The following is a 27305-nucleotide window of genomic DNA, read 5'->3' on the forward strand; positions in this document are numbered from 1 at the left end:
CTCATGGCTGCTTTATCCACAGCTCCTGGCTGCCTTATCTCTGCCAACTATCACGTCGGGGTCACCACTTGTACTTATTCATATTTCTGTTATCACATTTCCAGAGTCCCACACCTTCTGGGGGGTTTTCTCACACGCAGCTCCTCACAGCAGTGCTGCTCCTGCTGCTCCATCAGGGCTCCTCCAAGGCTCTCCCTGCCGGGTTAACCCACCCCCTTTTATCCCAGTTACCTTCATCAGCCACAGCTGCAGCCCAATTAAGGACATCACAGCTGTCGCCCATTTAGAACAACTGGGACCTACCGGGGCAAGGCCTATGTTCATGTTCAGATATTTCCCCCTTTTCTTTTACTTACACATATCCAAGCACAATACAGATATTTCACTAGGACTCAAAGGGCATCTCTACTATACATCCTCCTTCTCTTTCACTTACAGGAACAGAATTTACATGGACATATTTACATATTCTACAATACATAGCTTTCACTGTGACTCAGAGGCCACATTACAATAATACATTTTCCCGTGACTCACAAACCACGTACAACACACACAGTTCCTGGCTCAAAGGCCATCCACAGCTCCTGGCTGCCTTATCTCTGCCAACTATCACGTCGGGGTCACCACTGGTTGTTGTTCATATTTCTGTTATCACATTTCCAGAGTCCCACACCTTCTGGGGGGTTTTCTCACACGCAGCTCCTCACAGCAGTGCTGCTCCTGCTGCTCCATCAGGGCTCCTCCAAGGCTCTCCCTGCTGGGTTAACCCACCCCCTTTTATCCCAGTTACCTTCATCAGCCACAGCTGCCGCCCAATTAAGGACATCACAGCTGCAGCCCATTTAGAACAACTGGGACCTACCAGGGCAAGGCCGATATACAGATATTCAAGCACTATAAATTCCAATAAATGCTCTGCACTTGCTGCCCTGAGAGTGATAAAAGTCAAATCCTTTGGGGTGTTGCCACCTGAAAATGTAACACGTTTGTTATCTTGCCCCAAAGAGCACAATCAGGGTTCAGGGGAAGGTGGGAACTTGATTTTTAATTTTTTTTTTAAGTTGTGATAAATTCTGGCACTCAAAGACAAGCTCAGGACTCAGTGTTTTAAGCTAAGATTGTTACAGCTCCTTGGGGAAATCCACAGAAAATTAAGTTGAGCTGAATCGATTTGGGAGTTTTCAGTGAAGTCTGTGTGACCTGAAGTGTAAAAAAGGTTGGGTCTGCCCCTCCAACAACATTTATTCACTGTTTTTTGTAACCAAATAATTCTACACCTGTATTTGCATATTTTTAGCATTATATGCAGCTGCTATGAAATTCAACACAATTAACCGACAGAACAGGAATATTCCAAATTAAATGAAAATTAAATGAAAATTAAATGAATTGCACTGGAATATGGCCCCAGTGGCAACATTTTTTCCCCAATATCAGGAGTAAAATCCAGACTCTGAGGCATTATTATTATTTCTTAAGCACTCAGGCAGGTTCATTATCCAAAGGTGCTCATTCCACATTCAAATTCCATGAAATGGAATCTGGGAATTTAAAGCAGAAGCTCTGAGGGTTCTCCCAGTGAAAAAGCACAGCAGGAACACAAAACCATGGATATAAAGGGTGGAAATGGACTCTAAAACAGATTTAGCCTGTAAAAAACCAGGATCACACCACCAGCACGTGTCCAGTATTCCCACATCCCAGTCCAGGAGCATAAAGTTAAATCCAGCATTATTTCAAATAGGAAAGTGAGGAAAACCACAATCTGTTTATAAACACACACCCAAAAAACCAAAACCAAAACCAAAACAAAAAACCCAAACCAAACAAAAAACAAAGTGAGACAATTCCATCCAAAATATTCCAGCTGGGAATGAACTGGTCATTTTGGTGGACCTGGCAGTCTCCTGTTCTTAAACACAAAAAAAAAAAAAAAAATTAAGGGAGAAAATTCCATCCAAACTATTCCAGCTGGGAATCAATTGGTCATTTTGGAGGACCTGGCCATGGTTGGACTTGGTGATCTTAAAGATGTTTTCCATCCTAAATGATGATGTGACCTTGGGGTAGAAGGCAGCCATGGCCTTGTGACTGCAAATATTATTGTAAAATATCATTGTAAAATAGCATTGTAAAATATCATTATAAATTATTAATGTAATTTATTAGTGTAAATTATTAATGTAAATTATTAGTGTCAATTATTAGTGTAAATTATTAATGTAAATTTAGGTATCTGCTGCTGTGTTTTGGTGTCCAAATCGTGGTGTCAGGTCACCCCCACAGCCCCAACTCCAGGTCAGGAAAATGGAAGGAGTGAGGGAGAGGAAAAAGGACACCAGGTCTCACTCCCAGTGCTGAATTGCTGTTTCTCACCCCATTTTCCTCTTAAAGATGTTTTCCATCCTAAATGATGCTGTGACCTTGGGGTAGAAGGCAGCCATGGCCTTGTCACTGCAAATATTATTGTAAAATATCATTGTAAAATATCATTATAAATTATTAATGTAATTTATTAGTGTAAATTATTAATGTAAATTATTAGTATAAATTATTAATGTAATTTATTCGTGTAAATTATTAATGTAAATTATTAGTGTCAATTATTAGTGTCAATTATTAATGTAAATTTAGGTATCTGCTGCTATGTTTTGGTGTCCAGTTCGTGGCGTCAGGTCACCCCCACAGCCCCAACTCCAGGTCAGAAAAACGGAAGAAGTGATGGAGAGTAAAAAGGAGGGCAGGTCTCACTGCCAGTGCTGAATTGCTGTTTCTCACCCCATTTTCCCCCCCTCAGGAATATTTTTGATTCCCACACGCCCTCAGGGAGCTGGGCTGGCACGAAGAGGGGCTGAGGGAGGACGGGGCCGCTCCGAGTCCTTCTCACGCGAGCGATTCCCCCTTTGTCAGGAGCGAGGCCTGCTCCCGGCAGAACAATTAAGCAGAATAATTATTTCCTCGTCGGGTAAACACTCCAGGACAATATGCAACTGTTTTTTAGAGGCAGCCCGTGGCCATCAATGCCCCAGGGCAGGGGAGGGGGGAAGGACGAGGCGTTGTGGCCGTGAGAAGGAGCAGGGCCCGTCTTGAGGCCCGAGGCCGCGGCCTTGGCGCCGCTCCAGCGCTCGCTCGCTGGAACTGGAATTCATTATTCATTATTCATCATCAAGTGGGAGGCAAATCTTTTGATTTATTGGCAAGCAGCAGCACAAACAGCAGATGCCTTCCAGCAGAACTGTGCACGACAGAAACGCCCTCCTGGGCCTCTGGAGGCAGATCAGAGCCCCACAGAGAAAAATTTCCTAACTGGCTGCAGATAAAAATCTTTCACTTCCCTCTGTGCAATATTTCTTTGTGCCCAGAGAGGCAAATCCTTCCTTGCTCATCTCTGGAGGGGTTTTTTTTTGGTTTTTTTTTTTTTTTTTTTTGTCTGCTTGGACAATTCAGGCAGAAAACAAACCAGACCTACCAGAAATGGTGGCTGTGATAAATGACAACACCGATAGTCACAGCTCTAATTCTATGGAGGGGTTTTGATAACGCCTTGCAGGCAATTTGTAATGCAAGCCTGTCTGGATCTCCTCTCTGTCACCTCACCACTCCCTTGGCTGCACGGCTGCTCCTTGCTGTTCTTAATTTCCCTGCTCCGTGGCTGGGAAGCTTTTCCCACACTGTCCCAGCTAAATCCAAAGGGAAAATTATTTGGGATCTCTGTCCCATCCCTGCGAAATTATTTGGGATCTCTGTCCCATCTCCTTCACTCCCTCAGGGGGGTTTTCTGAGCTCCTGGGCGCAGTTTTTGGGTACAAATTTCTGCCTTTCTGAGCAACCAGCAAAGAAATCCAGCAGAAACAAAAATGAGATTTCAGTGATGACGCAGATTGCAAATGCAGCCCGTTTTTTGGGCAGTGTTGTTGCTGTCCCCAGTGAGCACTGCCCAGCTGCTGTCTGGAAATTATTGATCTGTTTTTCGAAGCTAAAGAGCCAATTATGGTCTCACAGCCTGCAGAATGTGTTTTGTGTTCCCACTTAGAGGGCTCCATTTCCACCGCTCTGCCTGATTGAGAATTGACTGCAGCTCCTTCTGCTTCCCATATTTCTCTTTTTTTTTTTTGGCTAAACAGGGATGAGTTCCCTGCTAGGAATTCTCAGCAGTGTTGTTTTGGTGCTGCTGTGGGAGGGAGAAGGCAGCTGATGACTCAAAAAGGGCAGCCAAGAAACAGATGACAACTCTTTGTCATCACAGATCACAAGAAATTACTTTTTCCATGAGCTGTTTTAAACTTAAAGAGATTTAGATTAAATATTAGGGAAAAAATCTCTCCATGAGAGGGTGGGGAGGGGCTGATCTGGAATTCCCAGAGAAGCTGTGGCTGCTCCTGGATCCCTGGAAGGGTCCAAGGCCAGGTTGGACATTGGGGCTTGGAGAAACCTGGGACAGTGGGAGGTGTCAGGGTTGGAACTGGATGAATTTTAATGTCTCTTTCCACCCAAACCATTCTGGAATTCCATGAACTCTGCCATTTAAATGTTAATATTTCACCTTGATGTGATGAGCCGAAGATTCCTCCTCTCCCTTCAGACCAGAAAACTGCAGAGCGAGGTCGGGCTATGAGGAGATTTTAACCAGGCCCAAGAATCAGGAAAAACCTCTTTTTGGTGGATTACCTCTTAAATTCTGCAAAATCCAACCTGGAATTAGGGAGATTAACTTGGAGTCGAGGCAGCAGCCAGCGACTGCTCTCACACCTTGCTTTGATGGTGGCGTCAGGTATTCCTTTGATGTGATCCTGTTTATTCGCGAGGAATTCTCCACAGCTTCCTCAGCACTCAAATGGGGAAAAACAAAAAAGGTTTTGTCGGCTCAGGGATTCCAGGGCAAGAAGAGCTCCCTGCAGTCCTTTTCTCTCCACCATCGCTTTGGGTTTTTGCGAGTTCTGCCACGTCCTGAAGGAAACCCCACACCCCGGTTCCCTTCCAGACCGCAGCAATTCCCTTTGGCAAAGGCCTGGGAATCGCTTCTGTTGTTGCAGGGTCTCGTTTTACAGCGCTCTCCTTCCTCCCGAACATCCATTTTACATGAGCTGAGCTTGTTTCGCCCCTGAGCTCCTGGAATCCGGCTCATCTGAAAGGAGAATCGCCGGCGGGGTGGGAGATTTTTATCTCGGGATCCTGTTCTGCCTTCCAAGCCGAGCCCTGGCCAGGCAGGGTCTGAGGTGGATTTCTGGGAGCTTCCAAACCAGGATTTGGCACCCCAAAAGGACATCAGGACCACGGGGATATTTTCCTGCCATCCCCACCTCAAGGGGACACTCAAGGCGTGACACTCAGGGATGCAGCTGAAAAGCTGGAAAACTAAATAATTATATTTTCCATGCTCCAACAGCCCCAGAATCAATTTCCTTGACTCCCAGTTCCCAAAATTGGTGGAGTCCTCCCACAGAGCCTCAGTGGGAGGATTTTTGGGATGGCACAGCAAAGTGTCCCTGGGAAAGAAGCAGCAGATGGTGGCTGTGGGAGGGGAGGCTGGGTCAGCAGCTGAAAGGATGCAGCGCCTGCGCTGCTGAATAACCAGCACGGATGAGCCTGAGCTGCAGCAATTACCCGCAGCTTAAGGGATATTAAAGGCAGATCCTCAATAAACAGGCAGATCTCACAGAATTCCTCCTTCTCCTCGAAATAATCCTCTGTAATTGAGGATAAATGGCAGATTTGCAGGAAGACTTGGCATTAAAACGTTCCCCACAAATGGAGACAGGCTGGGATCTCGCTGGGAGAGGCAAACAGGGAGTGTAGTTATTATTTATTGTTTCATTATTTCAGGTGAATTGTAGTTATTATTTATTGTTTCAGTATTTCAGGTGAATTGTAGTTATTATTTATTGTTTCATTATTTCAGGTGAATTGTTCTCACCTGCTCAGTGCTGGGAGAGGCAACTTCTAAACTCTTCAAATGAGACTTTTCCCACTTTTTAATGGCAAAGGAGAATCCTGAACTTCACAAAAGTGGCACAGGAGGATCCTGAACCCCACAGAAATGGCACAGGAGAATCCTGAACCTCACAGAAATGGCACAAGGGGATCCCGAACCCCACAGAAATGGCATAAGGAGGATCCTGAACCTCCCAGAAATGGCTTAGGAGGATCCTGAACCCCACAGAAATGGCTCAGCAGAATCCTGAACCTCTCAGAAATGGCACAGGAGGATCCTGAACCTCTCAGAAATGGAGCAGGAGAATCCCAAACCTCACAGAAATGGCACAGGAGGATCCTGAACCCCACAGAAATGCCACAGGAGAATCCCGAACCTCACAGAAATGGCACAGGAGAATCCCAAACCCCACAGAAATGGCACAGGAAAATTCCAAACCCCACAGAAATGGCACAGGAGGATCCTGAACCTCACAGAAATGGCTCAGGAGGATCCTGACCCTCACAGAAATGGCTCAGGAAAATCCTGAACCTCACAGAAATGGCTCAGGAGAATCCCGAACCTCACAGAAATGGCACAGGAAAATCCTGAACCCCACAGAAATGGCACAAGAGAATCCTGAACCTCACAGAAATGGCACAGGAGGATCCTGAACCCCACAGAAATGGCTCAGCAGAATCCTGAACCCCACAGAAACGGCACAGGAGGATCCTGAACCTCACAGAAATGGCACAGGAGGATCCTGAACCCCACAGAAATGGCACAAGAGAATCCTGAACCCCACAGAAATGGCACAGGAGAATCCTGAACCCCACAGAAATGGCACAGGAGAACCCTGAACCCCACAGAAATGGCACAGGAGAACCCTGAACCCCACAGAAATGGCACAAGGGGATCCTGAACCCCACAGAAATGGCACAAGAGAATCCTGAACCTCCCAGAAATGGCTCAAGAGAATCCTGAACCTCACAGAAATGGCACAGGAGGATCCTGAACTTCACAGAAATGGCAGAACAGAATCCTGAACCCCACAGAAATGGCACAGGAGGATCCTGAACCTCCCAGAAATGGCACAGGAGGATCCTGAACCCCACAGAAATGGCACAGGAGAACCCTGAACCCCACAGAAATGGCACAGGAGAACCCTGAACCCCACAGAAATGGCACAAGGGGATCCTGAACCCCACAGAAATGGCACAGGAGAATCCTGAACTTCACAGAAATGGCACAGGAGGATCCTGAGCCCCACAGAAATGGCTCAGGAGAATCCTGAACCTCCCAGAAATGGCATAAGGAAGATCCTGAACCTCACAGAAATGGCACAGGAGGATCCTGAATGTCCTAAAAATGGCACAAGAGAATCCTGAATGTCCCAGAACCCTCTGGGAGCAGCTGCACAAAACCACTGAGCAGAGCTGGAAAACAACACCAGGTTTGTGTGCAGCAGGAAGTTTTGGGTGCAAATATTCACTTAAAAACCTCAGAGAACACGACCCAAAAAGTGGTGCTGGAGTTGGGAAACATCCCACAGAAAGAGGGTGAGGTGGAAACTGGGAAGCTCTTTGAAGTCGTGCAACATGCAAGGAGCAGGGGACGCGGATTAAAACGTGATTCATGAAAGGTTTTTGCTCGAGGAGCTCCCGGTGGGTTTGGGAAGGAGCTCCCGGAGTGCTTGGCCAAACAATGCGTGGCTGGGGTAATTCCTCAGCTGATTGTTCCTGAGTGCAGGGATAATCTTGGCTCTGTTTGGGATTTATTTAAACAAAACCTGGGTGGTTTTTTTGTCGTGTGAGTTCCCAAGGTTTTTGTTGGCACAGCCCAGAGGAATGTCCTGCTCGGCCTGTGGATTCCCACAGAAAACAGGGAATGCTCCAGAGGATCCAGTGCCTCTCTGCCAGGCTGGGATCGATGGCAGCCTCGCCCTTGTCACACCAGCTGGGCTGGGGGGACCCCTGGGAGGGGTCAGAGGTGGCATTGCCAGGGATTTACACAAGGAAAGGGTGAGCTCTTCCCACAGGTCACTGCCAAAACTTCCCTGGGTTTGTTAATGCACAGAAACTGACCCTGGATCCAAGGTTTGGAAAATGGTCACTCCCACACCTTCCCTGTTAATGCACAGAAAACTGAGCCTGGATCCAAGATTTGGAAAAAAGGTCCCTGCAAGCCCTCCCTGGGTTTGCACAGAAAACTAACCCTGGATCCAAGGTTTGGAAAAAGATCATTCCCAAACCCTCCCTGGGCTGTTAATGCACAGGAAACTGACCCTGGATCCGAGATTTGGAAAAAAGATTGCTCCCAAACCTCCCTGGGCTATTAATGCACAGAAAACTGACCCTGGATCCATAATTTGGAAAAAAGGTCATTCCCAAACCTCCCTGGGCTGTTAATGCACCGAAAACTGACCCTGGATCCAAGGTTTGGGAAAAGGTCACTGCCAAACCCTCCCTGGGGTTGTTAATGCACAGGAAACTGACCCTGGATCCAAGATTGGGAAAAAAAACACTCCCAAACCTCCCTGGGCTGTTAATGCACAGAAAACTGACCCTGGATGCAAGATTGGGAAAAGGTCCCTGCCAAACCCTCCCTGGGTTTGTTAATGCACAGAAAACTGACCCTGGATCCAAGACTGGGAAAAAGGTCACTCCCAAATGTTCCCTGGGCTTGTTAATGTACAGAAAACTGACCCTGGATCCAAGATTTGGGAAAAAGGTCACTCCCAAATGTTCCCTGGGCTTGTTAATGCACAGAAAACTGACCCTGGATCCAGATTTGGGAAAAAGGTCATTCCCAAACCTCCCTGGGCTGTTAATGCACAGAAAACTGACCCTAGATCCAAGATAGGGAAAAAGGTCACTCCCAAAACCTCCCTGGGATTGCACAGAAAACTGACCCTGGATCCAAGATTTGGAAAATGGTCACTCCCAAACCCTCCCTGGGCTTGCACAGAAAACTGACCCTGGATCCAAGATTGGGAAAAGAGATTGCTCCCACACCCTCCCTGGGCTGTTAATGCACAGAAAACTGACCCTGGATCCAAGATTGGGAAAAAACAGACTCTGGATCCAGGGTTTGGAAGAAAGGTCACTCCCACACCCTCCCTGGGCTTGCACAGAAAACTGACCCTGGATCCAAGGTTCGGAAAATGGTCACTCCCACACCTTCCCTGCATTTGTTAATGCACAGAAATTGACCCTGGATCCGAGGTTTGAAAAAAGGTCACTCCCAAATGTTCCCTGGGGTTGCACAGAAAACTGCCCCTGGATCCAAGATTTGGAAAAAGGTCACTCCCACACCCTCCCTGGGCTGTTAATGCACAGAAAACTGACCCTGGATGCAAGATTGGGAAAAAACTGACTCTGGATCCAAGGTTTGGAAAAAAGATTGCTCCCAAACCTCCCTGGGATTGCACAGAAACTGACCCTGGATCCAAGGTTTGGAAAAAGGTCACTCTCAAACCCTCCCTGCATTTGTTAATGCACAGAAAACTGACTCTGGATCCAAGGTTTGGAAAAAAGGTTGCTCCCAAACCTCCCTGGGCTTGCACAGAAAACTGACCGTGGATCCAGGATTTGGAAAAGAGATTGCTCCCACACCCTCCCTGGGATTGCACAGAAAACGGATCCTGGATCCAAGATTTAGAAAAAAACTGACTCTGGATCCAGGGTTTGGAAGAAAGGTCACTCCCACACCCTCCCTGGGCTTGCACAGAAAACTGACCCTGGATTCAAGGTTTGGACAATGGTCACTCCCAAACCCTCCCTGCATTTGTTAATGCACAGAAACTGACCCTGGATCCAAGGTTTGGAAAATGGTCACTCCCAAACCTGCCTGGGATTGCACAGAAAACTGACCCTGGATCCAAGACTGGGAAAAGAGATTGCTCCCACACCCTCCCTGGGCTGTTAATGCACAGAAAACAGACCCTGGATCCAAGATTTGGAAAAAAGATTGCTCCCAAACCCTCCCTGGGCTGTTAATGCACAGAAAACAGACCCTGGATCCAAGGTTTGGAAAATGGTCACGCCCAAACCCTCCCTGCATTTGTTAATGCACAGAAACTGACCCTGGATCCAAGGTTTTGGAGAATCTCTGGTGCCAGAGGTGCCAAAGGAAAACCTGGGGCAGTTCTAACAGTGCAGAGCTCTGCTTTGGGAGGGAAATGCTGGGTTTTTTTGGGGTTTTTTTTCCATGTGGATAAACCTGGGAGCCCAGGAAGTGGTGGATCCAGGCAGGGCAGACTCAAATACCATTCATCACCTCCATGCCCTGACATCCTCTTACACCTGCCCTGCAATTCAGTCATCCCAGCCTCCTGTGAGCCAGGAGATCCTCCCAGAGATAGAATCACATTTCATCACAATTCATTCATTCATTCTTCCTCTGCCCCTGCAAAACCCACACATTCCTCTCAGCCTGGCAGCTCGATTTTCAAAACTCTCCAACAAAACTTTGGCTTGATTCCTCCTGTTCCAGCTCTGCAACATCCCCCAGGAGTTCTGAAAACAGAACTGAGGTATAATTACAAAAGTTGTGCAGAGAGGACACAAAGAAGTGGCAGCTTTGGCCCAAAACCTGTTGTTGTATTGTTGTTATCTTGTTGTTATTACATTCTTAAAGAGTCCATCCCTTCTCTCGATGCTCCTTGTGGCTGCACGTTCTCCATCACGTCGGGGTCACCACTTGTTGTTGTATTGTTGTTATTATATTCTTAAAGAGTCCATCCCTTCTCTCAGTGCTCCTTGTGGCTGCACGTTCTCCATCACGTCGGGGTCACCACTTGTTGTTGTATTGTTGTTGTTACATTCTTAAAGAGTCCATCCCTTCTCTCGATGTTCCTTGGGGCTGCGCGTTCTCCATCACGTCGGGGTCACCACTCGTTGTTGTATTGTTGTTACTACATTCTTAAAGAGTCCATCCCTTCTCTCGATGTCCCTCGTGGCTGCACGTTCTCCATCACGTCGGGGTCACCACTCGTTATTGTATTGTTGTTATTACATTCTTAAAGAGTCCATCCCTTCTCTCAGTGCTCCTCGTGGCTGCACATTCTCCATCACGTCGGGGTCACCACTTGTTGTTGTATGGTTGTTATCTTGTTGTTATAACAATACATACATTCAGGCCCCCACAAAAACCCATCCAAAAAAAGCCAAAAAAAAGCAGGAAAATGGGTTTAGAAACCAGAACAGGCAGAGAGACATGGAAAATCTTATTGCAAAAGGAAAATGTGAAACGCCCTTACGCGTGCCGGGCCTGCTCGATGGGGTGCTGGTTGTCCAGGTAGTTGTAGCGGATGGTGTCCGTGGGGTTCCTGTCAGAGGAGCGCCATGGAGGGAGCTCCTTCCTGCCCCTGCTCACAGAAAGTTTCCTCTCTGGGATGTTGCTCTTCACTGGCTGCACGTCGATAACGATGAACTCATCCTTGGAAGGAGTCTGATTGGACAGGTGGAAAGAAGAAAATGAGTTTTATGATGAAAATCAGATTGGGTTAAATTTAGAGTTGTAATCGTTAGGGATTAATTCAAATTTTGGTTTCTGTGGGCTCCATTGTGGTCAGTGACAGAAAGAGGCACCCAAGCCCTATAATCCATATTGAGATGAGATGAGCTGAGCTGCTGTTGAGCTGTATCAGCTTTTCCCTATCAACTACAAAAAGCCTGATTTAAAGCCAGACTTTGCTTTAAATTAAAGAGCTGAGCTTTGAATTGAATTTAAATGAGCTTTCAATGAAATTTAAAAGTTTGGGGTTTTAGAATATAGAAATATATTTAAACAAGATGGAGGGTTTAGGGTGGTGGTTGGTCCCTCTTCTTCACCTTGTCCTTTTCCAGGGGTTTGGGTGGTATTTTGTAATTGGACAGAAAAGTCCATATTGTGGAATTTGAGTGATTATCAGGTTAAAAGTGAAAATAATTTAGATGTTATTCCTTAATTTGATAGTTTAGCCTCAAAAGACTGTAGAGAAAGACAGTCGGCCATTTTGTAGCTTGTTAAACACTGCAGAACTCACTGCTTGTGAGGCTGCAACACAGATAATAAAAAATAAACATTTGAGTCTGAACACAAAATAAAATCTGGAGCACTTCAATCCCAAGACAGAGGCAGAGGAAAGAAGTCACAGAATGGACACTAAAGCACCAGTAGGACACTAGAGCAGTAATATCACAGGGTGGAAAACTCAAGAATTTGGGGTTTTAGAATATAGAAATATGTATAAACAAGATGGAGGGTTTAGGGTGGTGGCTGGTTCTTCTTCTTAATTATTCAATTACATTCTTCAGGTAACGAAGCCACATCCTCCCAGTTTGCTCCCATCAATTTACACTTTTTGGGGCCAGAATGGATGTGGAGTTTGAATAGAGGTGTGTAATATCACAGGGTGGAAAGCTTAAGACTTTGGGGTTTTAGAATATAGAAATATGTATAAACAAGATGGAGGGTTTTGGGTGGTGGCTGGTCCTTCTTCTCCAGGGGTTTGGGTGGTATTTTGTAATTGGACAGCAAAGTCCACATTGTGGAACTTGAGTGATTATCGGGTTAAAAGTGAAAATAATTTAGACGTTATTCCTTAATTGGATAGTTTAGCCTCAAAAGACCTGGTAGAAAAAGACAGTCAGCCATTTTGTAGCTTGTCAGTGAAACACTGCAGAACTCACTGCTCGTGAGGCTGCAACAAAGTTAATAAAAATAAACATTTGAGTCTGAACACAAAATAAAATCTGGAGCACTTCAAACCCAAGACAGAGGCAGAGGAAAGAAGTCTCAGAATGGACACTAAAGCAGTAATATCACAGGGTGGAAAACTCAAGAGTTTGGGGTTTTAGAATATAGAAATATATATAAACAAGATGGAGGGTTTAGGGTGGTGGCTGGTCTTTCTTCTCCTGGGGTTTGGGTGGTATTTTGTAATTGGACAGCAAAGTCCACATTGTGGAACTTGAGTGATTATTGTGTTAAAAGTGAAAATAATTTAGGTGTTATTTCTTAATTGGATAGTTTAGCCTTAAAGGACTGTAAAGAAAGACAGCCAGCCATTTTGTAGCTTGTTAAACACTGCAGAGCTCACTGCTCGTGAGGCTGCAACAAAGTTAATAAAAAATAAACATTTGAGTCTGAACACAAAATAAAATCTGGAGCACTTCAATCCCAAGAGAGTGGCAGAGGAAAGAAGTCAGAGAATGGACCCTAAATCAGTGCAGAAAGTGGGAATTCTGTGCAGAAAGTGGGAATACTGGGGCTGAGGGCAGCAGTACCTTGGGCCGGGTGAGGCGCAGCTCCCTCACCATCTGGATGTAGTGCTTTTTCCAGACCCCCTGCTCGAAGGGCGTGGGGCAGAAGTTGAGGAGCCACCCGAAACGCAGGCACTTCAGCATCCACAGCTGGTCCAGCTCGGACAGGTACTTCCAGTGCCAGCTCACCTGTGAAGGAATTCCCAGCCACTTCGGGGTTTAAAGCATCCCAGGATTTTGGATATAATTCCCACATAATTCTTAAATAAATTCAATTATTCTTCACTGTTAATGCTCCGTTTAAACCTTTGATTAAAGCATTTACACCTTTCAAAGCCTTTGTGATTTGGGGTCCTTCCAACTCAAGATATTCTGTGATTCTAAGGAATTTTCTGACCTGTTGTCATGGAGAGTTTGAGTTGTACCCACATGAAATGCTGAAGTTCCTAAAGCAAGGCTTAGCCAAGCTGAGATTATTATATATTCCTAAATAACATGGAATATTACATTAGCACAGTAATAATGTCACTGAAAACTGACTTATTAATTTGAAACCACTTTGGGCAGCATCTCACAGCATTTCAGATTTTTGGAGTCTTAATCATTTTGTTCCAAAGCCCATCTGGAATTTTCTGCTTCTCCACATCCAACACCTGACCTTCAGGAATTTTAAAGGATCTGTTTTCCTTACAGGATCAAGTGTTGTTCTTTGCAAAAGCACAAGCCAAAATCTCTCCAAGAATTAAGGGCTCTGCACACAGTGCAAGGTGCTTTAGAGGAATGTGATTTTTAGGAAGTACCAGGCTTTCTTTCTGGGAATAATCAGCCTTGAAAATGCCACTTTTAAAATGCTTTAGAAGAATTTAAAATTACTCATCAATTCCATGAATCTTGGCCAATCTGGCTTAATTTAGGATCCGAGGAATGAGCATCACTAAGCATTCACCTAAGCCTTCACCAAAAATCAAAATTTTTCTTTTTGTTGATGTTTTTTAACTGTTTTGACCTGGCTTTCTGGAGCCCAGGCAGGTGCTGGCTTTTTCTACCTGTGCACATCGACAGAGGCTCCGTGGATCCAGGAAGGAGAAGATGTACAAGGACAGGACTCGAGGGAGCCTCGTGGTAAAATCCACGGCCTCGGTGGGGACTCGGGCCTGGAGCTGCTTGGCACAGAATTTCTGCTGGGACAGGGAGCAGCGTTCCAGCAGGTCCACCAGGATCCTCCTCCTCTGGCCATCTGTCCACTTGTCAAACTGAAGGGGAAAACAATAATAAATTAGGAGTTTCAGGTGCAGAGAAACCAGAAATTCAGCTTCTCTAAATAAAATGTGGTGAGGGAAAGCACAGGAGCAGCAGCTTGTGGTGACTCACTCTGAGGGAACAGAGCGCTGGGAACAAATGGAGAGGCTACATGAAAGAAACTCTGAAGCCACAGAATGATTTCTAATCCTCAAAGGATCCAGGATGGCCTGGGCCAGAATTAAGTCACACTCCTGGGACCGGCTTCCCTCACGGAAAGGAGGGGACTCAGATGGGTTTTTACCCATCTGAGCAGGCCTCTATAATAAATTCTCTGATTCCTTCTCTCTTGACACTTTCTAATCCTCAAAGGATCCATGATGGCCTAGGCCAGGACTCACTGATGCTCCTGGAACCAGCTCTGAGACTTGGCTTCCCTCACAGAAAAGAGGAGACTCAGATGAGTTTTTACAGGAGCAGGCCCCAATAATGAATTTATTGCTGATTCCTTCTCCTCTTCCTAATCATGAAAGGATCCAGGATGGCCTAGACCAGGACTCACTCATGCTCCTGGGACCCACTCCAAGCCTTGGTTTCCCTCATGGAAAGGAGGTGACTCAGATGGGTTTTTATAGGAGCCAGTCCCAATGATTAATTCATTGCTGATTCCTTCTCCCCTGACACTTTTCTAATCCCCAAAGGATCCAGGATAGCCTAAGCCAGGACTCACTTGTGTTCCTGGGAGAACATTTGTGTTTCTCAGAGACTCAGCTTCCCTCATGGAAAGAGGGAGACTCAGATGGGTTTTTATCCATTTGAACAGGCCCCAGTGATGAATCCATTGCTGATTCCTTCTCTGACACTTTCTAATCCTCAAAGGATCCAGGATGGCCTGGCCAGGACTCACTCACACTCCTGGGATCGGCTTCCCTCACAGAAAGGAGGGGACTCAGATGGGTTTTTACCCATCTGAGCAGGCCTCTATAATAAATTCTCTGATTCCTTCTCTCTTGACACTTTCTAATCCTCAAAGTATCCATGATGGCCTAGGCTAGGACTCACTCATGCTCCTGGAACCAGCTCTGAGACTTTGCTTCCCTCACAGAAAACAGGAGACTCAGATGAGTTTTTACAGGAGCAGGCCCCAGTAATGAATTTATTGCTGATTCCTTCTCCTCTTCCTAATCATGAAAGGATCCAGGATGGCCTAGACCAGGACTCACTCATGCTCCTGGGACCCACTCCAAGCCTTGGTTTCCCTCATGGAAAGGAGGTGACTCAGATGGGTTTTTATAGGAGCCAGTCCCAATGATTAATTCATTGCTGATTCCTTCTCCCCTGACACTTTTCTAATCCCCAAAGGATCCAGGATAGCCTAAGCCAGGACTCACTTTTGTTCCTGGGAGAACATTTGTGTTTCTCAGAGACTCAGCTTCCCTCATGGAAAGAGGGAGACTCAGATGGGTTTTTATCCATTTGAACAGGCCCCAGTGATGAATCCATTGCTGATTCCTTCTCCCCTGACACTTTCTAATCCTCAAAGGATCCAGGACAGCCTGGCCAGGACTCACTCATGCTCCTGGGACCGGCTTCCCTCACGAAAAGGAGGGGACTCAGATGGGTTTTTACCCATCTGAGCAGGCCTCTATAATAAATTCTCTGATTCCTTCTCTCTTGACATTTTCTAATCCTGAAAGGATCCAGGATGGCCTAGGCCAGGATTAACTCATGCTCCTGGGACCCCCTCTGAGCCTTGGTTTCCCTCATGGAATGGAGGGAGATGAGAGGGGAAACTCTCAGATTTGTTTTTACAGGAGCAGGCCCCACCAATGAATCCATTGCTGATTCCTTCTCCCCTGACACCTCCTCAAAGGATCCATGACGGCCTAGGCCAGGATTAACTCACGCTCCTGGGACCAGCTCTGAGACTTGGCTTCCCTCCCGAAAAAGAGGAGACTCAAATGGGTTTTTACAAATCTGAGCAGGCCACAATGGTGAATTAATCTCTGATTCCTTCTCTGACACTTTCTAATCCTCAAAGGATCCAGGATGGCCTAGGACAGGACTAACTCACGCTCCGGGGACCAGCTCCCCTCACAGAAAGGAGGAGACAGGAGCAGGCCCCCCAGAATCCATATATGATTCATTCTCTGACACTTTCTAATCCTCAAAGGATCCAGGACGGCCTAGACCAGGACTAAGTCGGGCTCTTGGGACTCACAATAAGCCTTGGCTTCCCTCACAGAAAGGAGGAGACTCCGATGAGTTTTACTCATTTGAACAGGCCCCAGTGATGAATCCATTGCTGATTCTTTCTCCCCTGACACCTCCACAGCCCCCACTGCTGCAATCTCAGAGTGCCTCACAATTTGTGAATTATTTTTCCCTCACAATCCCCCCGCACAGGCTACAAGGAGCAGAGCAAAGGGAAAAACCAAACAAGGAAAAATCCACAATGGCAGCAGAGTCACCAAGATTTTTTCCACAGCTGATGGCAGGTAGCTAAAGAGGAGGATTAACTCCTCAGGGATAGAATCCGTGTGGGAGGAATTCAGGGAAGCTTTGCAGAGCTGGACAAACAGGGTGGGAGTGACACAAGGACCTGTCAGCAGCCATCTCCTGGGAGGAGACGGCCTCAGCCCCCACAGATTGCCCAAACTGTCCCCACAAATGACTCAAATCGTCCCCACAAATGACTCAAACTGTCCCCACAAATGCCTCCAATGGCTCCAGTCTGGCTCCAAAGCTGCAGCCCAGGTGGCAGCAGGGAGGAACAGCCCTGGGATGGGTGGTGGCCATGGGCAGCAGCAGCAGGAATTCCCAGTGGGAAGGGCGGGATGCTTGGAGAGGGTTTTCCTGAGGGGAAATGTGGATTTTGCTCCATCCTGTCTTACCAGAGTGTGTGGAGGAGGGACAAGAGGAAGTGTCAAATTTTGTCTTTTTAACTCTTTTTTTTCTTTTTTTTTTTTTTTTATTATTTTTTCTTTTTTTTTAATTCTTTCTTCTTTTTTTAAAAAATTCTTTTTTTTCCTTTTTTTAATTCTTTTTTTTTCTTTTTTTTTTCTTTTTTTTTCTTTTTTTTCTTTTTTTGTTTTTTTGTTATTAAAAAAATAATAGGATTAAATGTGTGAGATGATATTTCTCGTTTGGACTCAGGTGTTTATTATTTCTATTAAAGTCTCAAACTGTGAGTTCTAGAGCACTATGCTTTAACAAACTAAAAATGGAGTTGTGTGTTTCTCTCTACAAGGCTTTTTAAGGATAAACTGTTTAATTAAGAAATTGTGCTTTAATTATTTTTACTTTTAACTTAATAGCTAACTCCCTGTGCCTGCAATGCAGTTTTTGTCTAATTACACAATACCACCCAAACCCATGAAGATGGATTGATTTCCACACTAAAACCTCTATTTTGCTTTAAATATATTATTATATTCTAAAACTTTAAATTATAAGTTTCCCACTGTGTGATATTACACATTTCTATTCAAACTCCACACCCACAATCTCAGTTCTATAATTTAATTTTGGATTTTTCTCCATGGCCTCAGGTCAAATGCACTGTTGTTCTTTTGGGGGTCAGTGCCTGTCAGCACAGAAAATCTAAAATTCTCAATATCCAAAGTTCCAGTATTGAAGGGTTTTAAACTCAAAGAGAGAATAAATATAAGATAAAAAATGGATTAATATAACTGGATTAATATAACTGGGTTAATATAACAATAATGTAATGTAATGTAATGTAATGTAATGTAATGTAATGTAATGCAATGTAATGTAATATAATATAATATAATATAATATAATATAATATAATATAATATAATATAATATAATATATTATAATGTTTTATATTTACACTATGAATATATATAGTATTTATATTTATATACGGTTTATATATATAAAAATATAAACACTATATAAACACTATATACATATAAACACTATATATGTATTTTTATATATAAACACTATATATATTGTTTATTTTTTATATATATTATTTATTTTTATATATTAAACTGCATAAATTGTAATTTTTTTATAAATTTATAGTGGGTAAATGTATGGGTTTTTTATTATTTTTTTAAAAATTTATAGTGTAAAGATATATAAATATAGTCTATATGATATTATATGATATTACATTATATAATATTTATATATATAATATATATTATATTTTTATATATTTACACTATAAATATATAAACACTATATATATGTGTTTATATATAAACACTATATATACACACAATATATATTGTTTATTTATATATATTATTTATTTTTATATAGTAAAATGTGTAAATTTTAATATTTTTTATAAATTTATAGTGGGTAAATGTAGGGGCTTTTTATTAATTTTTATAAATTTATAGTGTGAATATATATTATATATTTATATATTAACACTATAAATATATATAGTGTTTATATATATAAATATATGTATTTATATATATCTATAAACAATATATGTATTTTTATATATAAACACAATATATATATTTTATATATATTATTTATTGTTATATATTAAAATGTATAAATTTTAATATATAAGTTTTGTATTTTTTTATAAATTTATAGTGGGTAAATATAGGGGCTTTTTATTTATTTTTATAATTTTATAGTGTGAATATATATAATAGTTATATATTAACACTACAAATATATATAGTGTTTATATATATAAACATGTCATTATATATTTATATATATAAACACTATACATATATATATATTTATAAACACTATACATATATATTTTTATATATAAACACTATATATATAAACACTATACATATATATATTTATATATATAAACACTATACATATATATATTTATATATATAAACACTATACATATATATTTTTATATATTTATATAAAAACACTATATATGTGTTTATATATATAAACACTATATATACACAATATATATTGTATATATAGATTTTTATATATAGTATATATAAAAATATATATATACTATATATTTTATATTATTTACATATAAAATATATATGAATAGATATTGTTTTAATATATTCATGTATTTTATATATATATATATATATAGGTAAATTTATAGTTTTTATATATATAAATACATATAATATATTTATTACTATGGGTAAATAAACAGTTTAATGCCCCGTGTCCCTTCTTTTCCCTGTCAGAATGAAATTAGGAACAGAATTCAAAATGCAGATTGGAAATGCAGATTTATTTTTTGTTCTCCGCTTCCTCCCCAGCCCAAATCTCTGCCGGGCTGGATTTGCTGCCAAGGGTTAAATTCAAGTGTTAAAGCACTCAAGGGTTAAATTCTGCCTGGTTTTGTCTCTTTCCCAGCACGAACCTGCCGCGTTCGTTCGGCGCTTCCCGGCGGGTCCCGCCCCGGAGGGGATTCAGCCGCCGGACCGGTCGGGCCGGATTCCCCCGCGCCTCCGCTCCCCCTGCCCGCGGCTTTCCCCTCTCGGGGCCCTCCCTGAACAATGGCACCGGGTGACACCGGCCCTGCTCGGTCGCTGCTGTGAGAAATGTGTGTTTTATTCATGGCTTTTGGCAATATTCAAATTATTGTTACGTGTGTTGTGTTAGGAAGTGATGCTGGATTCGTTCTCTTAAGTAGGGTGGTAAATACAGGTGGAGGTTATAACAAAATGTTAAAATAGAAACTGTGCAATGTAGGACTCACAGTGAGACAGCAGCCACGGGACGCCTGAATCTTTCAGAGAAAAGGAAAGATTTAGGTGCTCCAATATTAGAAAGATTTTTGCTCCATTATCAGAAGAAATGAACTTCTTCCCGCCTCGAAGGCGCTGTCAGGACTTAGAGGAAGAAGCTGAGGATGAGCAGACAGAACCCTGTGTTGGAATGGAATTGGTGCATCATGGATGAGGTGTATGAATATGCAACAGGCTGTTGTTTTTAAGGGTTAATCCTTTGTTAATGTGTGTCCTTTTTCAGGCTTATTTTGCCCAGAAAAGGTACCCAGACATCCATAACTCTTTGTGTTTATTGTCTCATATTCTCCTGATTCAAATTGTCCAAATTATCATTACTCTAATTGCATTCCTATTTTTATAACCATTTTATTACTATGAAACTTTGAAAATTTTCAGAGCAGGTTTGCAATTAAGCCAAGAGCGTGCACACAAATAACCAGGCTGGCATCAGGAGAGGCCCCTGTGCTGCTGTGAAATTCCAAGCTGTGTTTGGTGTCAGGTACACACAGGCAATGTGTGGATTTGTGACTGTGAGATGTGTGGAAACCAACCATGGGACAGCTGTAAATACAAATTCTAACAATAACTGAGAAAAATAAAGCACGGAAGAAGGCCTTTGAGCCTACCCTTTGTTCACAATTAACTTTGTAAGTCTGAAATTGATTGAGGAGCATTTGAATTAAAGCTTTAAGGATGCTGCTTCTTGACAGGAACTTTCTGCTTGTAGCTAAGCCTTAAAGAGTTTTGAGACACAAGGAGAAACAAGAGGAAAAAACACAGAATCCCAGAATTATTTGGGTGGGAAAAGACCTCCAAGATTATCAAATCCCACCTGGGACCGATCCCCACCTTGTCACCAGCCCAGAGCCACATCCAGCCCTTCCTGGGGACTCCAAACCTCCCTGATCAGCCCCACCACAATTGGGGATCAGTCACAGGTGGGGCTTGAAGGTCTTTTCCAACCCAAATAATTCTGATTTCACCTCTTGTTTGTCCCTGTGTCACCTCCCTGATCAGCCCCAGCACCCTGCAGGAGTGTCCCTCCCCTGGGAGGGCTCAGTGCCACACAGAGAGGTGACACGGGGAGAAACAAGAGGTTAAATCAGAATTATTTAGGTGGGAAAAGACCTCCAAGGCCATCAAATCCCACCTGTGACCAATCCCCACCTTGTCACCAGCCCAGAGCCACATCCAGCCCTTCCCTGGGGACTCCAAACCTCCCAGATCAGCCCCACCACAAGGTGGGGATCAGTCACAGGTGGGATTTGATGGTCTTGGAGGTCTTTTCCCACCTAAATAATTCTGGGATTTCACCTCTTATTTCTCCCTGTGTCACCTCCCTGTGGCACTGAGCCCTCCCAGGGGAGGGACACTCCTGCAGGGTGCTGGGGCTGATCAGGGAGGTGACACAAGGAATAATCATAGGTCAAATCACAAAATTATTTGGGTGGAAAAGACCTCCAAGATCATCAAATCCCACCTGGGACCGATCCCCAGCTTGTCACCAGCCCAGAGCCACATCCAGCCCTTCCCTGGGGACTCCAAACCTCCCTGATCAGCCCCACCACAATTGGGGATCAGTCCCAGGTGGGACTTGGAGATCTTTTCCAACCCAAATAATTCTGTGATTTGACCTATGATTATTCCTTGTGTCACCTCCCTGATCAGCCCCAGCACCCTGCAGGAGTGTCCCTCCCCTGGGAGGGCTCAGTGCCACACAGAGAGGTGACACAAAGAAAAACAAGAGGTTAAATCCCAGAATCACAGAATTATTTGCGTTTGAAAAGACCTCCAAGACCACCAAGCCTCACCTGGGACTGATCCCCAGTTATGGTGGGGCTGATCAGGGAGCTCTGGAGTCCCCAGGGAAGGGCTGGATGTGGCTCTGGGCTGGTGACAAGGTGGGGATCGGTCCCAGGTGGCATTTGATGGTCTTGGAGGTATTTTCCAACCCAAATAATTCTGGGATTCTGGGATTTCACCTCTTGTTTCTCCTTGTGTTACCTCTCTGTGTGGAACTGAGCCCACCCAGGTGAGGGACACTCCTGCAGGGTGCTGGGGCTGATCAGGGAGGTGACACAGGAAAAACAAGAGGTGAAATCAGAATTATTTGGGTTGGAAAAGATCTCCAAGCCCCACCTGGCACCGATCCCCAGCTTGTCACCAGCCCAGAGCCACATCCAGCCCTTCCCTGGGGACTCCAGAGCTCCCCCCCCACCCTTCCATGTCCAAATCCCTCCTGATGTCCAACCTGACCCTCCCCTGTTCCCTCTTGTGCTGTCCGTGATTCCCTGGAAAAAGGGAATAAATGGATTTTCCTGTCTGCAGGAAAATGAATGAATAATGAATTTTCCTGTCAGGTGCAGGAATAGAAATCAAATCCCTTCAGGTCACCTCACCCCTCGTTCCTCCACCTGTGTTTTATGGACCACAACACCCTGGGACAGACACCAAAAATATAACAAAATAAAAATGTAAATCCTGGGGGAGACACCAAAGATGTCCTGTGGCACCAAAAAAATAACCAAAATGAAAATGTAAATCCTGGCAGAGACATCAAAGATGTCCTGTGGCACGAAAAAATAAAATGAAAATGGAAATCCTGGGAGAGACACCAAAGATGTCCTGTGGCACCAAAAATATAATAAAATAAAAATGTAAATCCTGGGGGAGACACCAAAGATGTCCCGTGGCACCAAAAAATAAAATAAAAATGTAAATCCTGGGAGAGACATTAAAGATGTCCTGTGGCACCAAAAATATAACAAAATAAAAATGTAAATCCTGGCAGAGGCACCAAAGATGTCCTGTGGCACCAAAAAAATAACCAAAATAAAAATGTAAACCCTGGCAGAGACACCAAAGATGTCCCGTGGGACTAAAAAATAAAATAAAATTGTAAATCCTGGCAGAGACACCAAGGATGTCCTGTGGCACCAAAAAAAAAAACCAAAATAAAAATGTAAATCTTGGGAAAGACACCAAAGATGTCCTGTGGCACCAAAAAATAACCAAAATAAAAATGTAAACCCCTGGGTGCATGCAAGTAAAATCAGCAAGGGTTAAATAAACAATTAAATAAATAAACACCCCAAATTTAACCCAAACTTTATTTGGAAAACCAAATGACGCTGTTCCATTCCCCTAAATGTAGGGATTTCTAAACCCCTAAAAAATTCTAAAATTCAGGGAAAACCCCTAAAATTCTAAAATTCAGGGAAAACCCTTAAATTCCATAATTCAGGAAACCCCTCCAATCCAGGAATCATCAGGGTTGGAAAAACTCGGGGATTATTGAGTCCAACCATTGAATTTCGAATTCCTTTTGAAATTTCAAACGCCACTTGAAATTTTGAATTCTGTTTAAAATTTTGATTTCCGTTTGAAATTTTGAATTCCATTTGAAGTTTTGATTTCCATTTGAGGTTTCGGATTCCCGTTTGAAATTTTGATTCCCATTTGAAGTTTCAAATTCCATTTGAAAATTTTGAATTCCATTTCAGATTTCGAATTCCTGTTGAAATTTTGAATTTCATTTGAAGTTTCAAATTACATTGAAAATTTTGAATTCCATTTGAAGTTTTGATTCCCGTTTGAAATTTTGATTTCCATTTGAGGTTTTGAAATCCATTTGGAATTTCAAATTCCATTTGAGATTTTGAATTCTTTTTGTAATTTTTAATTCCGTTTTAAATTTTGAATTCCTTTTCAAATTTTAAATTCCGTTTGAAGTTTTGAATTCCAGTTGAAATTTTAAATTTCATTTGAGGTTTTAAAATCCATTTGAAATTTTGAATTCCGTTTGAAGTTTTGATTCCCGGTTGAAATTTCAAATTCCTTTTGAAATTTCAAACTCTACTTGAAATTTCGAATTCCGTTTGAAATTTTGAAATCCATTTGGAATTTCAAATTCCTTTTGAAATTTTGAATTCCATTTGAGATTTCAAATTCCAGTTGAAATTTTAAATTCCATTTGAGGTTTTAAAATCCATTTGGAATTTCAAATTCCATTTGAAGTTTTGAATTCCATTTGAAGTTTTGATTCCCGGTTGAAATTTCAAATTCCTTTTGAAATTTCAAACTCTACTTGAAATTTCTAATTCCATTTGAAATTTCAAATTCAATTTGAAATTTTGAATTCAGTTTGAGATTTCAAATTCCCTTTGAAATTTCAAATTCCATTTGAGATTTTGAATTCTGTTTAAAATTTTGATTTCCAGTTGAAATTTTAAATTCCATTTGAAATTTTGAATTCTGTTTGAAATTTCAAATTCCATTTGAAATTTTGAATTCCGTTTGAAATTTTGATTTCCATTTGAGGTTTCGAATTCCATTTCAAATTTCAAAATCCATTTGAGATTTTGAATTCTTTTTGAAATTTTTAATTCCATTTTAAATTTTGAATTCCTTTTGAAATTTTGATTTCCATTTGAAATTTTGAATTCCAGTTGAAATTTTAAATTCCATTTGAGATTTCAAATTCCTTTTGAAATTTTGATTTCCATTTGAGGTTTTGAAATCCGTTTGAAATTTTGATTTCCAGTTGAAATTTTAAATTCCATTTGAAGTTCTGATTCGCATTTGAAATTTTGAATTCTGTTTGAAATTTTGATTTCCAGTTGAAATTTCAAATTCCATTTGAAAATTTTGAATTCTGTTTAAAATTTTGATTTCCATTTGAAATTTTGAATTCCAGTTGAAATTTCAAATTCCATTTGAAAATTTTGAATTCTGTTTAAAATTTTGATTTCCAGTTGAAATTTCAAACTCCACTTGAAATTTTGAATTCCCTTTGAACAATAACCCCTCAATTATTTCATTTCCCTGAAATTCCTTATTATCCAAACACAACAAATCATTGACAGATTATTTCCTATAAAAACACGGACATTTGTATTTCCTATAAATAATCCTAAAAATCAAAATATTTGCCTGTAAAGACCATCAGAGGTGCAAAAAATAATTTAATGAGTGAATTATTGAGCACAAAGAATGATCAGTTCCAACCCAAACCAATCTCTGTAGATTGGCAGATAAAATTTCATTTATTGCTGATTTTTGCTCCATGGAAGCATCTGAGCATCCAAAATCTCCTTTGAAGATTCACAGACATTTCCTGGCATTTTTTAATCTCATTCCAAGGATGGAATTTGATTTTTCCGACATCAAAACTTGCAGAATTTGGGAAAGGAGGGAATTTTTTTTGACAAAAGCAGAGGAGTCACATCAGGGACAGCGAATCCCTTTTTCCAAAGAGGGGGAATTTTATTTTCTCATGGAATAAACTCCTGATCACTCCAAAATCTGCCTGTAGAAAATATTTATTTAAAGAGAAAATTAGAAAATTTACCCATTTTCCAAGCAGGGCTCGTCTTTCTTCAAATACCTGTAAAACACAGAAAAAAGAAAAAACAAAGAAAATTGAGTGTTTAGAGTGGGATCGGTACGTGCTGAGAGAAATTCAGCTGGAAAAACAAAATAAAATAAAAATAAAAAATAAAATAAATTAAAAAATAAAAATAAAAAATTAAAAAATTAAAATAAAATATCAATGGAATTGCTGAAAGGATGATTTTGGAAAAAAATTATTTATTCAATAAATCCATTTTTATCTATTTGGATATTTCCATTTTTATATGGATTTATTCCATCAATCCATTTTTATTGATTTGGACATTTCCATTTTTGGATGGATTTATTCCATAAATCCGTTTTTATTGATTTGGCTATTTCCATATTTTAGACAGATTTATTCCATAAATTCCTTTTTTTTAATATTTCCATATTTTTTATGCATTTATTCCATAAATCCATGTATTTATTTCTATGGATATTTCCATACTTTACATAGATTTCTTCCATAAATCCATTTTTATTGATTTTGATATTTCTGTATTTTAGATGGATTTATTCCATAAATCCATGTATTTATTTCTATGGATATTTCCATATTTTGCATTGATTTATCCCATAAATCCATTTTTATTGATTTGGATATTTCCATATTTTAGATTGATTTATTCTATAAATTTATTGATTTGGATGTTTCCATATTTTATATTGATTTATTCCATAAATCCATGTATTTATTTCTATGGATATTTCCATATTTTTTATGGATTTTTTCCATAAATCCATGTATTTATTTCTATGGATATTTCCATACTTTACATTGATTTATTCCCATAAATCCATTTCTATTGATTTGCATATTTCCATATTTTAGACAGATTTATTCCATAAATCCATGTATGTATTTTTATGGATATTTCCATGTTTCTTATGGATTTGTCTCATAAATCCATTTCTATTGATTTGGATATTTCCATGTTTTTAATGGATTTTTTCCATAAATCCATGTATTTATTTCTATGGATATTTCCATATTTTACATTGATTTATCCCATAAATCCATTTCTATTGATTAGGATATTTCCATATTTTAGATTGATTTATTATATAAATTTATTGATTTGGATGTTTCCATATTTTATATTGATTTATTCCATAAATCCATGTATTTATTTCTATGGATATTTCCATATTTTTTATGGATTTATTCCATAAATCCATGCATTTATTTCTATGGATATTTCCATACTTTACATTTATTTATCCCATAAATCCATTTCTATTGATTTGGATATTTATGTATTTTTTATGGTTTTTTTCCATAAATCCATGTATTTATTTCTATGGATATTTCCATATTTTGCATTGATTTATCCCATAAATCCATTTCTATTGATTTGGATATTTCCATATTTTAGACAGATTTATTCCATAAATCCATGTCTTTATTTCTATGGATATTTCCATATTTTAGACAGATTTATTCCATAAATCCATGTATGTATTTCTATGGATATCTCCATACTTTACATTGATTTATTCCATAAATCCATTTCTATTGATTTGGATATTTCCATGTTTTTTATGGATTTATCTCATAAATCCATTTTTATTGATTTGGACATTTCCATATTTTTTATGGTTTTTTTTTCATGAATCCATGTATTTATTTCTATGGATATTTCCATATTTTACATTGATTTATCCCATCAATCCATTTCTATTGATTTGGACATTTCCGTATTTTTTATGTATTTATTCGATAAATCCATGTATTTTTTTCTATGAATATTTCCATATTTTACATGGATTTA

At 41.0% G+C, this 27305-nt stretch overlaps 1 protein-coding gene across 6 annotated transcripts in view; it reads right to left on the reverse strand.

The window, feature by feature from the left end:
* The window catches only part of FBXO16 (F-box protein 16), a 70813-nt gene that overhangs the window by 23743 nt on the left and 19765 nt on the right, over window positions 1-27305 (reverse strand). For all 6 annotated transcript variants that reach the window (XM_074536453.1, XM_074536457.1, XM_074536456.1 and 3 more), the window contains exons 4-7: window positions 25490-25525; window positions 14208-14414; window positions 13186-13350; window positions 11175-11365 (exon numbers count right to left, since the gene is read on the reverse strand). In XM_074536453.1, coding sequence (XP_074392554.1) covers window positions 11175-11365; window positions 13186-13350; window positions 14208-14414; window positions 25490-25525 — 599 coding nt within the window. The remainder of the gene's footprint in view (window positions 1-11174; window positions 11366-13185; window positions 13351-14207; window positions 14415-25489; window positions 25526-27305) is intronic.

The sequence above is a fragment of the Zonotrichia albicollis genome, chromosome 3 (genome assembly GCF_047830755.1).
Source record: "Zonotrichia albicollis isolate bZonAlb1 chromosome 3, bZonAlb1.hap1, whole genome shotgun sequence".
NCBI lineage: Eukaryota > Metazoa > Chordata > Aves > Passeriformes > Passerellidae > Zonotrichia > Zonotrichia albicollis.